This window comes from Canis lupus, chromosome 26, assembly GCF_011100685.1.
Source record: "Canis lupus familiaris isolate Mischka breed German Shepherd chromosome 26, alternate assembly UU_Cfam_GSD_1.0, whole genome shotgun sequence".
Taxonomy (NCBI): Eukaryota; Metazoa; Chordata; class Mammalia; order Carnivora; family Canidae; genus Canis; species Canis lupus.
The window spans coordinates 16,733,378-16,747,809 of record NC_049247.1 but is presented as its reverse complement, the minus strand read 5'-3'; the positions used below and the strand labels follow the sequence as shown (position 1 = coordinate 16,747,809).

Sequence of the window (14,432 nt, the reverse complement as noted above, 5' to 3'; positions counted from 1 at the left end):
TAAGCAGTATGCTTCCATGCACGGACAGCTGCAGGAGGGGAGATTAAGGACTCAAGAGCACTATGAATAGGCTAGTCTATTATATCCCATGGAAACTCACACTGCAAGGCCTGAAACCCAGTAACCTGCTCAAGATCAAGTGATAGGCCATTTTCAACCCTAGATGTGAACAAATCGTAACTAACACACACTTCTCCAACAGATTTATTTGGAAAGGAATGGATTTTGAGGAGAAAAAACATGGGGCAGAGGTATGGAATAGAAAATAAATACAAATGTAAGCTGTTTTTCTAATTGTTTTATAACCACAACAAATTCGTACAGAGAATGCCCTGTACAAAACAACACAATAAAGGTTCAAAGATCGAGGTGTTCCCCTAGGCAAGGCTGAAGATTTCAGTCTCTGGTATTTGGAATTTAGGCTGCAGTCCTTGGTTTTGGATGGATCACTGGGTGTGTGACACAGTCCATGCTTTTAACCAGATTTGAACAGAAGAATGGCCACTTGGCCCAGGTAGAAGTAGATGAAGTGTTTGGTTTCATGTGTCACATAACTACCGAAGTTCCTCCCCACGATGCAGTGCCAGGTGGGGTTGTACTTCTTGTCAAACTCCTGGTTGGGGGAGAGAAGGGGAAAGAAAAAGAGAATACTAGAATTTCAGTGCTAAACCAGAGGTCAGAGTTTGCCTCCTAGATAAGCAGAGCCTGTAGGGGTAAGAAAGGAGGAACGTTAGCATCTGCAAATTCTTAGCATGAAAGAATGTTCCCCAGCTCCAAGTCGCCTACATAGTGCATTAATGCACACATACTTGCAGTCTGAGCTAAGCTGAGAATGGGGGCTGGGGAGGTAAAAGGCAGAAAGGGCAGCCTCAAAGACAGGGCACTTTGTTAACATGGTAATTTCACCTTCATAGCTCCTATGGTAGCTCAATAATTGACAGTAGGTGATAATAGGTTTAGTTTATCACATTATGTGTAAACAGAAAATTATCCTACTGTAGGTCGCACACCACAAAATCCAAATGGTAAATATTTAGCCCAAAATACCCCATTCCTTAACTGCATGCCAATATCACTAAAAACAAAAGGGCAAAGCCTCAATCAGCATCTAAACCACTGTGGATCAAAATTTAAACGGCACAAGATACCCTGGAATCCACTGTTCCTACAAAAAGAATGCTAGAAGCAGAATCTGAGAGCCACCAGGTCAGATTCTATCCTTAATTATAATTTCAATAGCCCTCTCTTCCACATCTAACCTAATGGTGCTAATCTATCACCTGGTACACAAGCATAGCAAATTGCAGGAACTTTCCCTATTTCCTCAGCCAAAGACACTCTGAGAACTAGAACACCTGTGATAATTTCTTCACTAGGTGACTAGGGCAGGGGCTAAAGCTAATCTTCATGTAATTCTTAAAATTCTCTGTGAGGAGTTACACAAAAGTCAGCTCTCATATTGTATGCAGCGCGAACATCTTTTACATCTACTGGAATTGGAATAACATTCTTACAAGCTAGAGAAACCCACTGCTGCATTTGTCAAAAAAGGTGTTTCTGTTCCATCTGAAGTCTCATCTCCCCATTCTCAACTGGGAACCCTCCCACGGCTTAGGCTGCCAGCTTCCTTCCCTTCCAGAAAACACAGCTCGGAGAAATTGGCAGTCCTGCCAGCTTTCTACAGACTGCCATTTACCAAGCCCTCACCCCAGCCCCCTAACCACCACTACCACCCACTTTCCCTCAACTGCCGACTAACGAAGGCTGGCAAGATCTCTCTCTGGCCCGGCTGGAAACACCTACGCAGCCCCCACCCCCACCCCCAACACCCAGATGGATCCTCCGCGCAGGAATCATGCAGAAGAAGGGGGAACCGCTGCTCCCTGATCCTAGAAACCGTTGCTAGGTGGCGCTTTCCCCCTGCGGAGCTAGGTAATAAAAAAACTTCAGGCGCAGAGGGTCTGGTCTTCTCATCAGGAGCGCAAAATTCATCTGCGTCCTTTCTGGAAACCTCTACACGAGAGCTGCCCTGCGTGCTTCCAAGGATGTCTGCCAAACGCTCTGGGGACGCAGGATCGGAAAGAAGGGCTAAGTTGTGACTCGCCCCGGCTGTGCGCAAACGGCCCGAGCCCCCCCACCCTCGCCCTGTTCTCACCTTCTTAATATGGGCCGCAATGTCCTTCTCTATGTTATATTTCTCCAACGCCTGAGTCGCACACTCCACCGAGTCCTGTTGCATCTCCTCCGACATATCGGCGTTTTTGATCACCGCCTTTCGGTCGCACATGGTTACCTGGGGGGCGAGGCCCGGGCAAGGTGTGAGGAGTTGTGGTGTAAGCTGCGCCCGCAAGGTGCCAGCTCCCCCAGCCCGCTCCTCCCGCTCCTCCCGCCCCCCGCCCCACTTCTCAGAAAGCGCGGGCCGCGCGGACCGAACGGCGGGACAAGTCCAGCGGGGGAAGTAACCAGGCAGCGAGGGCCCCCGCAGCCCCCGAGTCTCTCACCGAGGAGCAGGGGGCGGCTAACTGCAACGGTCTCCTGGGGGAGGGGCTGGCGACGCTCAGACCCGGCTGAAGCTACGGTCGCTACCGAAGCCGTGGCGCATCTAAGGAGCCCCACGCCAGCCGCCGCCGCCTAGTGCCTAGGCCCCGCCCTGCTCCTGCCAACCCCGCCCCCCGCGGCATGTCCCCATTGGCTTGACGCAGCCCCCACGACTCTCCCATTGGTCCATGGACTCAATGGCTCCCTCAGGATCTTTCTCCTGCATTTTGTTGCAGACCACAATGCATTTCTCGCGGCGTCGGTTGCCCCGGCAATGGGTAGCACGCGGTGAGGCCCACATACCCCGAAGGTGGAGCTGGGCGGGGTCGCGAGGACCACCCAGAGACTGGAGGGGTTGGAGGCTACTTTGTGCCCACGCCAAGAGAAGTGCCTCCCCAATTTTCGAAAGTTATCCCAGGGTGTGTTCTCGAATATATTGGGGAGTTGGGTGCTCTACGTACTCCCCACCTGCACCCCGGGTCCAAAGGATTTAGGGATTCTGAGGTAGCCAATCGCTTCCCTGGAAGGGTTATCTCTGAAGCAGGGCCGGCCTTATCGTCGAGTGACCAGGGCCTTCGTAGAAGAGGGGCCCCAGGGCTTGGTTTAATGCTCAGCACTCTCATTCTTGAAATTCTTAATTTTTTTTTTTAAACAAAAGACCCCACATTTTCATTTTGCATTGGGTCCCGCAAATTATGTAGCCGGTCTTCTTGTGGGGAGGGAATGGAGTGGGGGGGGCTTGTCCTTACCCTGCTGGGCAACTAAGACTTCTCTAAGGGGCCAGGGTTACATCTGGGTGGATTTGGGAGTTCTGATCCCGGGTGTGTGTGTATGTGTCCAGGGTGGGGCTTCTTGCTGCACGATGAGGCAGTCTTTCCAATGTGGGAGTTTCTTGGTTGGGGATTTATCTCTAGGGTGGAAGTACCCTAATGGATAGAAAGGCATCCCTCAGAAGTATTTTCCTCTAGCTTTAGGAGACTTACCACTAAGCAGTTAAAAAAACTAGGTCTTGGGGACCCCTCGGTAGCTCTTGGTTGAGCGTCTGCCTTTGGCTCAGGGTGTGATCCTGGGGCCCCGGGATTGGGTCCAGCATCAGTCTCCCCGTGAGGAGCCTGCTTCTCCCTCTGCCCATGTCTCTGCCTCTCTCTGTGTGTCTCTCATGAATAAATAAAATCTTTTAAAAAGCTAGGTCTTGGAAAGTTGGGGAGCAGGGTCAGAACAGGATTTAAATCCCAGCAGTGTCATTTACTAGCATAGCACTTTGAATCTCAGTTTACTTATCCGTGAAGGGGATATGAAGGGAACAGATGCTTTTGAAGTTCCTCAGCGCAATGTGTGACATGTAGTTAAGTGCTCAATGCATTTTATGGAAAACTATCAGCTTATGGAACTGTCCTAAGAGTCACAGCAAGATTTTGACCAACTCTAAAATGCCTATAATGTATGTTTGCACTTTAATAGCAAACTACCAAATTCATCATGCAAATAGAAGCCTTCTGTTTACTTTTCTGCATTTTCCTTCTTGACCACTTACTCTCATTAACCCAGAGCTCCTTACAACGATGGGACCAGACAGGCACACAACTCCAAAGAGAAACAGAAGGGAATAATAAGAAGAACCTCGGGTACAACATATGCACATCAATTAAATAAAATGAAGAAGCTTTTCCCAGTTCCAGGTTTCCAGTGCAGGGATTACAAGTTTCAGGAGTTAAAACAGTTCTGTATGATGTATGGAGGAAGAACTTGGGTTGGTGACAGGGGTGAGGCTGGGTTAGTGCTTCTACCTGACTTGGGTGTATGATTCAGAGCTGTGGAATCTCCTTACAAGGCCAGAGCCTGAATTTTTCTTGGGGGCCTTTACTTTTCATGAATATATTTATATATTTACTTTTTTCAGAAAAGATGTATTTATTTGAGAGAGAAAGAGCCCAGGGTTCTGAAGTAGGAGGGATGGGGGCAGGGAGGAAGAGGAAATCTCTATCTCATAACCCTGAGATGTTGACCTGAGCCAAAACTGAGTCAGACGCTCAACTGACTGAGCTACCCAGATGCCCCTACATTTACTTTTCATATATATTTTTTTCAATTATATATATATATATATATATATATATATATATATAATTGGGATGCCTGGGTAGCTCAGCGATTGAGCGACTGCCTTTGGCTCAGGGCGTGATCCCGGAGTTCCAGGATCAAGTCCCACATCGGGCTCCCTGCATAGAGCCTACTTCTCCCTCTGCCTGTGTCTCTGCCTCTCTCTCTCTCTTTCTCTCTCTCTCTGTGTCTCTCATGAATAAATAGATCTATGGCTTGCCCAGCTTCTCCTTGTTTGAACAGAAGGAATGAAGAAAGTATATGCCTTAATAAGAATAGCAGCTGTAGGGATCCCTGGGTGGCGCAGCGGTTTGGCGCCTGCCTTTGGCCCAGGGCGCGATCCTGGAGACCCGGGATCGAATCCCACATCGGGCTCCTGGTGCATGGAGCCTGCTTCTCCCTCTGCCTGTGTCTCTGCCTCTCTCTCTCTCTCTGTGACTATCATGAATAAATAAATAAAAAATCTTTAAAAAAAAAAAAAGAATAGCAGCTGTTTATTGAGTGGTTGTTTACCACCAAGTGCTTTTATTCACTCAGTTACTCCTCACAACAGCTGGGCCTGGGACGCTTTCCTCCCGTCTTCCTTTTGGCATAGCTGTGTGCTTATTTAGATTTCAGCTCAAATGCCACCTTCCCTGACCTCCCATTTCTATTTGTCACTACCGCCATCCTTCAGTGACTTTCTGCAACATTTATATTTCCACTGTACTTGCTTCATTTATTCCTTCAGAAGAATTCTCTCATATATTTATTTGCTTGGTTATTGTCTCTCTGTCCCTATCTTGTTCACTACTGCGACTTTCAACATCTAATTCAGTGTCTGCATTGAATCTGTATTATGCATTGAATTAAAATTACCAGGTCTTGGGATCCCTGGGTGGCGCAGCGGTTTGGCGCCTGCCTTTGGCCCAGGGCGCGATCCTGGAGACCCGGGATTGAATCCCACGTCGGGCTCCCGGTGCATGGAGCCTGCTTCTCCCTCTGCCTGTGTCTCTGCCTCTCTCTCTCTCTGTGTGACTATCATAAATAAAAAAAATTACCAGGTCTTATATCCCCATTTAACAGATTAGGAAATTGACTTTCTCAAGGTCACATTGTTTTTTTTTTTTAAGATTTTATTTATTTATTCATGAGAGACACAGAGAGAGAGGCAGAGACACAGGCAAAGGGAGAAGCAGGCTCCCTGCAGGGCGCCCAATTTGGGACTTGACCGGGGACCCCAGGGTCACGCCCTGAGTCGAAGGCAGAAGCTCAACCGCTGAGCCACCCAGGTGCCCCTCAAAGTTACATTGTTAATAAATAATAAGTTCCAGGTCTGGATGATTTAAAAATCCGTTTTTTAAAATTCAATTTCTCTCAAATTTAAAATTTGAGAGAGAGCGCATGTGAGAGCATAAGAAGAGGGTAAGGCCAGAGGAAGAAGGAGAGGCAGACTTCCCGCTGAGCAGTGAGCCCAACTTAGGCTCAATCATGGGACTCCAGGATCATGACCTGAATAAAATCTTAAAAAAAAAAGGGGGGGGGGGGGGGGAAGCCCGGGTGGCTCAGCGGTTTAGCACCGCCTTCAGCCCAGGGCGTGATCCTGGAGACCTGGGATCGAGTCCCATGTCAGGCTCCCTGCATGGAGCCTGCTTCTCCCTCTGCCTGTGTCTCTGCCTCTCTCTCTCTCTCTCTCCTCTCTGTGTATTCTCATGAATAAATAAATAAAATCTTAAAAAAAAAAAAAAAGGATCATGACCTGAGCCAAAGGCAGATGCTTAACCAACTGAATCATCCAAGTGCCCCTAAAATCCATCCTCTTAACTTCAGTATTAACATATTTAGCTAAGTTGACAGTCTGCCTTTTTCTTATTTATAACTTTGGAGAAAAGGAGTTTGAAATGGGATGATGTTGGGATTCCGGGTGGTGTGGTCGGTTAAATATGGACTCGGTTTCGGCTACAATCATGAGATCTCTGTGCTTGTGCAGAGTCCGCTTGGGACTGTCTCTTCTTTTCCCTCTGCTCCTCTCCCCCTACTCATGCTCTCTCAAATAAATAAAATCTTTAAAAAAATAAAAATTTTTTAAAAATTTAAGATTTTATTTTTTTTATTTTGAGAGAGAGCATGAGCAGGGGGAGGGGCAGAGGGAGAGAAGAGAATCTCAAGCAGACTCCACACTGAGCCTGACACAGGGCTTGATACCAGTACCCTGAGATCACCACCTGAGCCAAAACCAAGAGTTGGACACTTAACCGACTGTGCAACCCAGGTGCACTAGAAAAGCCCCTTTAAAGGTGCCATGCAGATGTTGCCATTTGGGAATGCTGAGCCAATGTTGCTAAATCTTCTGATTTTCAAGAGGGATGAGACATCTGGATTCTTTTTGAGAGAAATAGCACTTTTAAATGTTAGTCATAAATTGATTTTTAAAAATACAGTGCAGAGTGCCTGGGTAGCTCAGTCAGTTGGGCATCTGCCTTTGGCTCGGGTCCTGATTCTGGATCAGGGCTCCCTACTCGGTGGGGAGCCTGCTCTCCCTCTCCCTTTGCCACTACCTCCTGCTTCTGCTCTCTCTCTTAGTGAAATGAATAAAATATTTAAAATAAAATACAGTGTAGTCTAGATATGGCCTATGGTACTCTCATCCAGCTGAATACTCTCTTTTCGCAACCAGAAGACATACTCAGAGAAGATCTAGTATAAAAAAATATATTATACATATATATATATATATATATATATATACACATATACATTTGATCTTTGTCTAGAGTTTCCTGACACAGAGTTCTAAATAGCCTTGGAATTTTCTGAGTGATAAGAGCATCTTTTGTTATTCATAATGAGCTTCTATTAACCACTGATACCACAGTTTATGCCAATGAGGTGACTGTTTTGCGGGAGGGGGGCTGGATAGCTTGACATATCTAGGTAGCTAGTCACCAGAGGAACCAACCTTGTGATTAGAAGTTTAAAACTTTCCACTCCCTTTCCCAGACATCTCTCCCTCCTTGACCCTCCCTACCTCCTCACCTTTTGGGAGGTGAGAAGGACTGGAGATTAAATCCAATCTCCAGTGGCCATGCCTATGTAATGAGATCGCCATAAAAACTCCCAAACCATGAAGTGTTGTGAGGGTGGCACCCCTGGTGGTGGTGGGAGGGAGTGGGAACTCTGTACCACCACCCCCTTTTGCATCTCTTCCATTTGGCTGTTCCTCAGTTGTCCTTTATAATAAATCTATAATTGTAAGTAGAGTATTTCTTGAATTCTGTGAGTTGTTCTATACAATTATCAAACCTCAGGAGGCCAACATGGGAACCCTCAAATTTTTAGTCAGCTGGGCAAAGTGAAGGCAGCCTGGGAACCTCATTTGCAGGGACATCTGAAGTGGGGGCAGTCTTTAGAATATATATATTTATTTATGGGGGGAGGGGCAGAGAGAATCCCAAGCAGATGCCACTCTGAGTTTAGAGCCTAACATGGGGCTTGATCTCACAACCCCACGATCACAACCTGAGCCAAAAACAAGAGCTGGCAACTCAACCCGCTGTGCCACCCAGGTGGTCCTAAAGTGGAGGCAATCTTATGAGACTGAGCCCATAGCCACTGGGGTCTGTGCTAATGCTGGGAATCAGTGATAGCATTGAATTGAATTGTTGGACACCCGGGCAGCCCCGATGGCACAGCGGTTTAGCACTGCCTGCAGCCCGGGGTTTGATCCTGGGGACCCTGGATCGAGTCCCACGTCATGCTCCCTGCATGGAGCCTGCTTCTGCCTGTGCCTCTGCCCCCCCCCCCCGTGTCTCTATGAATAAATAAAATAAATAAAATCTTTAAAAAAAAAGAATTGTTGGACACCCAGTTGATGCTGGGAGAATTGAAGAATTTGTATGGAAAAATAAGTATTTGCTATTGGGGGGAAAATAGTGATGGAAATGTTATCAGAAAAATAACACTACCGAAGGAAAAGGACCTCATGAATACACAGCGAGTTAGTTATGGAGCCTGGTCTGACTCCAAATCTGGTACTCTATCACATTAGACAGACTGGCTTATCGTCAGGTGCCAGGGATTTTGTACTTTCTAGGAGTGAAATAGAGTGTGGTCTGTGCTTGCTAATTGGCACATAATGTTTGCTGAATGAATGCTGAATAAATGAATGGATATAGCACCAAAATGCCTACACTTCAAGCTGTAGAAAGACAATATCTGGTGTAGTTCTGATTGGCAGCAAGGAGGGGACAACTCATCATAGACACCAGGGAATTTCCCTGGGAAGGGGAGAAACTGGAGACTCAACCTCATTCTTGGTTGATGAGAACCATCTAATCAGATTTAGAAAACCCCAGAATAGGTCATTTTCAGGGTCCTCTGGAAGCTCAGATGACACTGGACCAAATGCAGTATGACTTCACCAAGTAGAAACCCCCGAGAAGTTTCCTAAATCATCTTCATGATTTTTGCTATACCGGCACCCTACCTCTACTACTATTCAATGTTTTTCTTTAATTACACTCTATTTTTAAAAAATAAGTATATATTTTTAAAATATTTTATTTGTTTATTCATGAGAGACACAGAGAAAGAGAGGCAGAGACACAGGCAGAAGGACGAGAAGCAGGCTCCATGCAAGGAGCCCAATAGAGGACTCTATCCCAGGACTCTGGGATCACGCTCTGAGCCAAAGACAGATGCTCAACCACTGAGCCACCCAGGCACCCAAAAATAAGTATTTTTTAAAAAGGCAAATGTATGGGCACTGAGTCCAGCATCAGTCTCCCCGTGAGGAGCCTGCTTCTCCCTCTGCCCATGTCTCTGACTCTCTCTCTGTGTCTCTCATGAATAAATAAATAAAATCTAAAAAAAAAAAAAAAAGGCAAATGCATAAATGAGAAGCCAGTCTCATTTATCATAAATGGAAGGTAATTATAAAACATGAATAGATATATTAGAATATAAAACATTTTGTCCTCATATTGCTAAACCAATCTTGGAGACCATTAGTGATATGGTCCGCAATTTGGGAAATGCCACCCTAAGAGGAGGGTTTTTTAAGGGGGTCCATGGATGAGTTTTACAAGCCCCCTAGAATTATGCATAAAATGTGTGTTGGCTCACAGGCATTTTTCCAAGGAGAGGATCTATAGCTTCCATCAGATGTACAAAGGACTTTAACTCAACATACATAAAGAACAATTGCCCTAGAATAACCCAAACTCCTGGAATGAAGAGCCCAAGCCCACTTGAATTGGCCCACCTGGAGTTCCATAGCCTCATGTATCTGGGCAACTCACTTTATTCCACTCAAGCTACTAAATTTGCTTGAAAAATCTTCTAAGCCTGAAAAATATGCATTTTCTTTCTTTTTTTTTTTTTTTAAGATTCATCCATTTATTTTAGAGAGCATGTGTGCTGGGGGAGGGGCAGAAGGAGAGAGAGAAGAAGAGGCACAGACTCCTCACCAAGCACGGACCCTGTGTGGTCGAGAGGGGCTCAATTTCATGACCTAGGCTGACATAAGAGTTGGATGCTCAATTGAGCCACCCAGGTGCCCCAGGTTCCTGACTTTTTTTTTTTAATTTTTATTTATGATAGTCACACACAGAGAGAGAGGAGAGAGGCAGAGACATAGGCAGAGGGAGAAGCAGGCTCCATGCACCAGAAGCCCAACGTGGGATTCGATCCCGGGTCTCCAGGATCGCGCCCTGGGCCAAAGGCAGGCGCCAAACCGCTGCGCCACCCAGGGATCCCGGTTCCTGACTTTTAAATGGAGATAATACCTTCATCATAAGATGGTGGAATGGATTATATTAAATAATGCATCTAAAGACCTAACCAAGGTCCAAAAAGATTGTAACTATTGCTGTTATGTATTGAGAACTTATTATATACCAGGCATTTGGGACACATTGTCTCATTGCCTCATTGACTTCTCGCAATTCTATGGGGTGGATATCAAGAACTGCTGTTCTCTCCATTACACAGATGAGGAAAATAAGGTTCAGAGATGTGAAGTCCCTTGCCTAAAGTTATACTGTTCAGAAATGACAAAGCTGGGCTGACTCCGCAGTCACATAAAGTAGATGGAACCTCTGAACTGCCCGTTTCCCCAGACAAAGACAGATGATGCATGTTCCTGGAAACTGTAAGTATCCCTGGCTCCTGGCAGAAGCTCCCTACAAATATGTTGGATGAATGGATGGATGGATATTTCAAACAAATTCAATATTGCTTCCTCTCACACTTGACCCTAAACCGGTCCTTGACCGTCTTGATCTTCCCTGGACAAACTACCTTTGTATTTAAGCCACTACACTTTCCCAGAGCCTTCAGAAAGCCCGTTGAGATTGTTCATAAACAGGCGGAGGGATTCCTTGCAGAGCTTGGAGCTCCACCCTCCTACAAACAGGCTAGAAAGACCACAGCCTGCTCCACCTTTACTTGCCACTGGTCTAAGATTACACTGTTCCCAGCCCTGTCCACCAATCACTTTTCAAGGCTTTTCTGGGATCTCCAGCCCTTTCTTGGACCAGTTCTGTCACCAACCTAGCAGCCCTAGCCTCCCTTACCTGAAAGGATATGTGAGATGTGACCTTGAAGCTCCCATAATTGATTCAAGGACTGCTGCCCAGAAAGGATGGGCTCCATGGAAGAGTGCATAAGGCCTGAGTCTGAATCCAGAAGCTTCCTCCCCATGGAGAAGGGCTGGCACCAGCCTGGGGCTGGCAGGGGAACCTGAGCCTTAGAGCCAAGTACTGTACTGCAGTGCAGAGAGCATGAGACCAGACAGGCTAGGACAACTCAGGGAAGAAAAATCTCCTCTCTGGCCAATAGCCAAGCCTTGACTGAGTGGACAGACCCCTCTGAAGGCTCACCGCTCAGCCTCCTGTCCATGGAGGCAGCAGATAAATTTAGGCACACCCAGAGAGGCCTAGTTACACCCCCTCAACTTCCAACTGGTGGGCAGAGCAACTTCCAACACAGAGCAGAGGCTAAAAGTACAGACTTTGAGGCCAGGTGGACTTGGGTATGCATCCTGACTCTATCCCTACTAAGATGTGTAACCATAGATAATTGAACCCACCTCTCTGAGCCTCAGTTTTCTTATTTGTAAAATGGGGATTGTAATAGCCCTCATTTCTCGGGGACAATTTGGAAATTGAGATGGTGCTTGTAAAGTATATACTGCAAGAGTTGGCACATAGCAAAAGTCAATGATGCCAGCTACCAATTATTATTAATGTTACACTAAACCAGGATTTTTCCACCTTGGCACTAACATTTTGGACCAGAAAGTTTTTTGTTGGGGGGGCTATTCTGTGCATTGAAGGATGTTCTCAGCATCTACAGTCTCTACCTACTAGACGCCAATTGCATTTCATTCTCAACTGTCAACCTAAAATGTCTGCAGACAGCACCAAATGTCCTCTGAAGGGTAAAATGGCCCCAATTGAGAACTACTTCTGTAAACAATCTAGACTGAGTCCAAGTGTCACAAATGCCACGTCACAGCCCCATGAAAAGACCACAAGGCAGGAAGGCCTACTATGGATGAAAGGATGGGACATCCAATAATTACAGAACAGGTTCCCTCCAGCATGTAGTAAAAAGTAGGACCTATATTTGCTCTGGGAGAGAACAGCCCCCTCTGACTCGCCAGTGACTTCAGTGTCACTCTTTAATTATATGCAAAAGTGCCCCCCAGTTAAATCTCAATTATTTTAAGGCCCAGACAGAAGGACAAGTAGTGGGTATTTGATTTCTGGCATCTGCATTCTTTTTCATTGACAGGGAGAAAACTCGACTCTCTAGAACAAAGAGTTCATTTGGAACTTCCTGACTGCTGATTTTTTTTAATATTTTATTTTTATTTTTTTATTTATGATAGTCACAGAGAGAGAGAGAGGCAGAGACACAGGCAGAGGGAGAAGCAGGCTCCATGCACCGGGAGCCCGACATGGGATTCGATCCCAGGTCTCCAGGATCGCGCCCTGGGCCAAAGGCAGGCGCCAAACCGCTGCGCCACCCAGGGATCCCTGACTGCTGATTTTTGAGAGAAAACTAGGCGTCCGTCATTGTTCTGGGTGAAGGTTTATGATATTGTGACTTATAATGAGAAATAGATATATCTGATCTTCATCCAGGTTCCTGGCTCAGAGCTCCCTAAAACTTGGAATTACCTGAAAATGGCAACATCTCTTTTTTCTCTTTAAGTACATCTCAGCTATTGTATCATTTTATTTGTAAATGTTTGTGTCTCAGGGCAGCATCTTTTGTCATAACATTTGGTCTTTAGTTTCAGTTCCTCAAATGGTAAAATGGGTGAATTGGGTGTCTTATATCATAACAGGTCCTTCTCTACTACATTTATGTTAAGGTTTATGTTAATAAAGTGACTTTTGGAAAGTACCTAAGGATAGGAGTTGATTGCCAGTTGAGCCAACCATTAGAGGGTTGGAACTTTCAGCCCAACCTCTGACCTCCAAGGGAGGGATGAGGGGCTGGAGGTTGAGTTCAATAATGCCAATGATTTAATCAATCATTCCTACATTTTGAGGCCTCCTAAAAACTAAAAAGAGAGGGTTTGGAGAGCTTCTGGGTTGGTGAACATGTGGAGATGCAGAAAGGCTGGCATGCTGGGAAAGGGCATGGAAGCTCTGACCCCTCTCTTCATACTTTGCCCTTTGTGTCTCTTTCATCTGGCTGTACCTGAGTTATATCCTTTCCTAATAAACTGGTGATTCCATAAATGTTTTTCTGAGTTCTGTGAGTTGCTGTAGCAAATTAATCAAACCCAAGGAGAGGGTCATGGAAACCTCTGATTTATAGCCAGTTAGTTAGAAGCACAGGTAACAAAAAAAAAAAAAGAGAGAGAGAGAGAGAAGACAATGATGAAGTAGTAGTAGCACAGGTAACGTGGGCTTGTGACTGGCTTCTGCTGTGGGATGGGTGGGGCAGTCTTACAGGACCAAGCCCTTAACCTGTGGATTCTAATGCTATCTTCCAGTAGATAGTTTCAGAATTTAATTGAATTGTAGGACACCCAGCTGGTGTTCAGAGAACTGCTTGTTGGTGTGATATAGTATATATAGTAATTGGTAACCGGAACTCTAGTAGGAATGTACAAGAGGGTTGCCTGGGTGGCCCAATCAGTTAAGTATCTGACTCTCTCTTTTTTTTTTTTTTTAAAGATTTTATTCATTTATTCATGAGAGACACAGAGAGGCGCAGAGACACAGGCAGAGGGAGAAGCAGGCTCCATGCAAGGAGCCCGACGTGGGACTCTATCCTGGGCCTCCAGGATCACACCCCGGGCCGCAGGCGGCGCCAAACCGCTGCGCCACCAGGGCTGCCCAAGTATCTGACTCTTGATTTCAGCTCAGGTCATGATCTCAGGGTCACTAAATGGAGCCTCCAAATCAGGCTCCATGCTGGGTGTGGCACCTGCTTAAGAGTCTTTCTCTTCCTTTGCTTCTGCCACTCCCCCCCCTCAATCCTGCTCATGCTTATGCACACATGTGTGTTCTCTCTCTCTAATAAAATACATTTTTAAAAAGGAATGTACAAGAGAACAAAATGAGCAAAATGCCTTCTTCATGGAACCTACATTCTAACAGGAGAATAAAGATAATAAATAAGCAAAAATATGTCATACTCTGATAAGTGCAATGGATAAAAATAAAATAGAAAAAGAGAACCCATGGTGATAGGATGAGTATTGTTCTAAATAGAGATTTCTGGGAAGGACTGTCTGAGGAGGTGACATTTGAGCCAAGATTTGATGACCTGACTACTGGGTGGAGGATAGA

The 14,432-nt window shown here is 45.8% G+C and overlaps 1 protein-coding gene and 1 long non-coding RNA gene across 4 annotated transcripts in view; one reads left to right on the top strand and one right to left on the bottom strand.

Moving 5' to 3' along the window:
• Positions 1-188: 188 nt before the first annotated feature.
• The window catches only part of DYNLL1 (dynein light chain LC8-type 1), a 31,974-nt gene continuing 17,730 nt past the window's right edge, over positions 189-14,432 (bottom strand). The window contains exons 1-3 of one of the 2 annotated variants that reach the window (XM_038575327.1): positions 2,502-2,663; positions 2,156-2,293; positions 189-613 (exon numbers count right to left, since the gene is read on the bottom strand). In XM_038575327.1, coding sequence (XP_038431255.1) covers positions 476-613; positions 2,156-2,287 — 270 coding nt within the window. In that variant the 5' untranslated portion in view covers positions 2,288-2,293; positions 2,502-2,663 and the 3' untranslated portion in view covers positions 189-475. Of the gene's footprint in view, positions 614-2,155; positions 2,294-2,501; positions 2,664-14,432 lie in introns of those variants that run through there. The other variant, XM_038575328.1, reaches the window with a different exon arrangement.
• LOC111092567 lies at positions 2,724-13,872 on the top strand. Of its 2 annotated transcripts, none has more exons than XR_005379271.1 (3): positions 2,724-2,957; positions 10,609-10,768; positions 12,415-12,552. It is a non-coding gene; the product is annotated as an uncharacterized LOC111092567 (long non-coding RNA). The 2 variants fall into 2 exon arrangements; XR_005379270.1 differs by lacking the exon at positions 12,415-12,552 and adding an exon at positions 13,815-13,872 and having other exon boundaries at positions 2,729-2,957.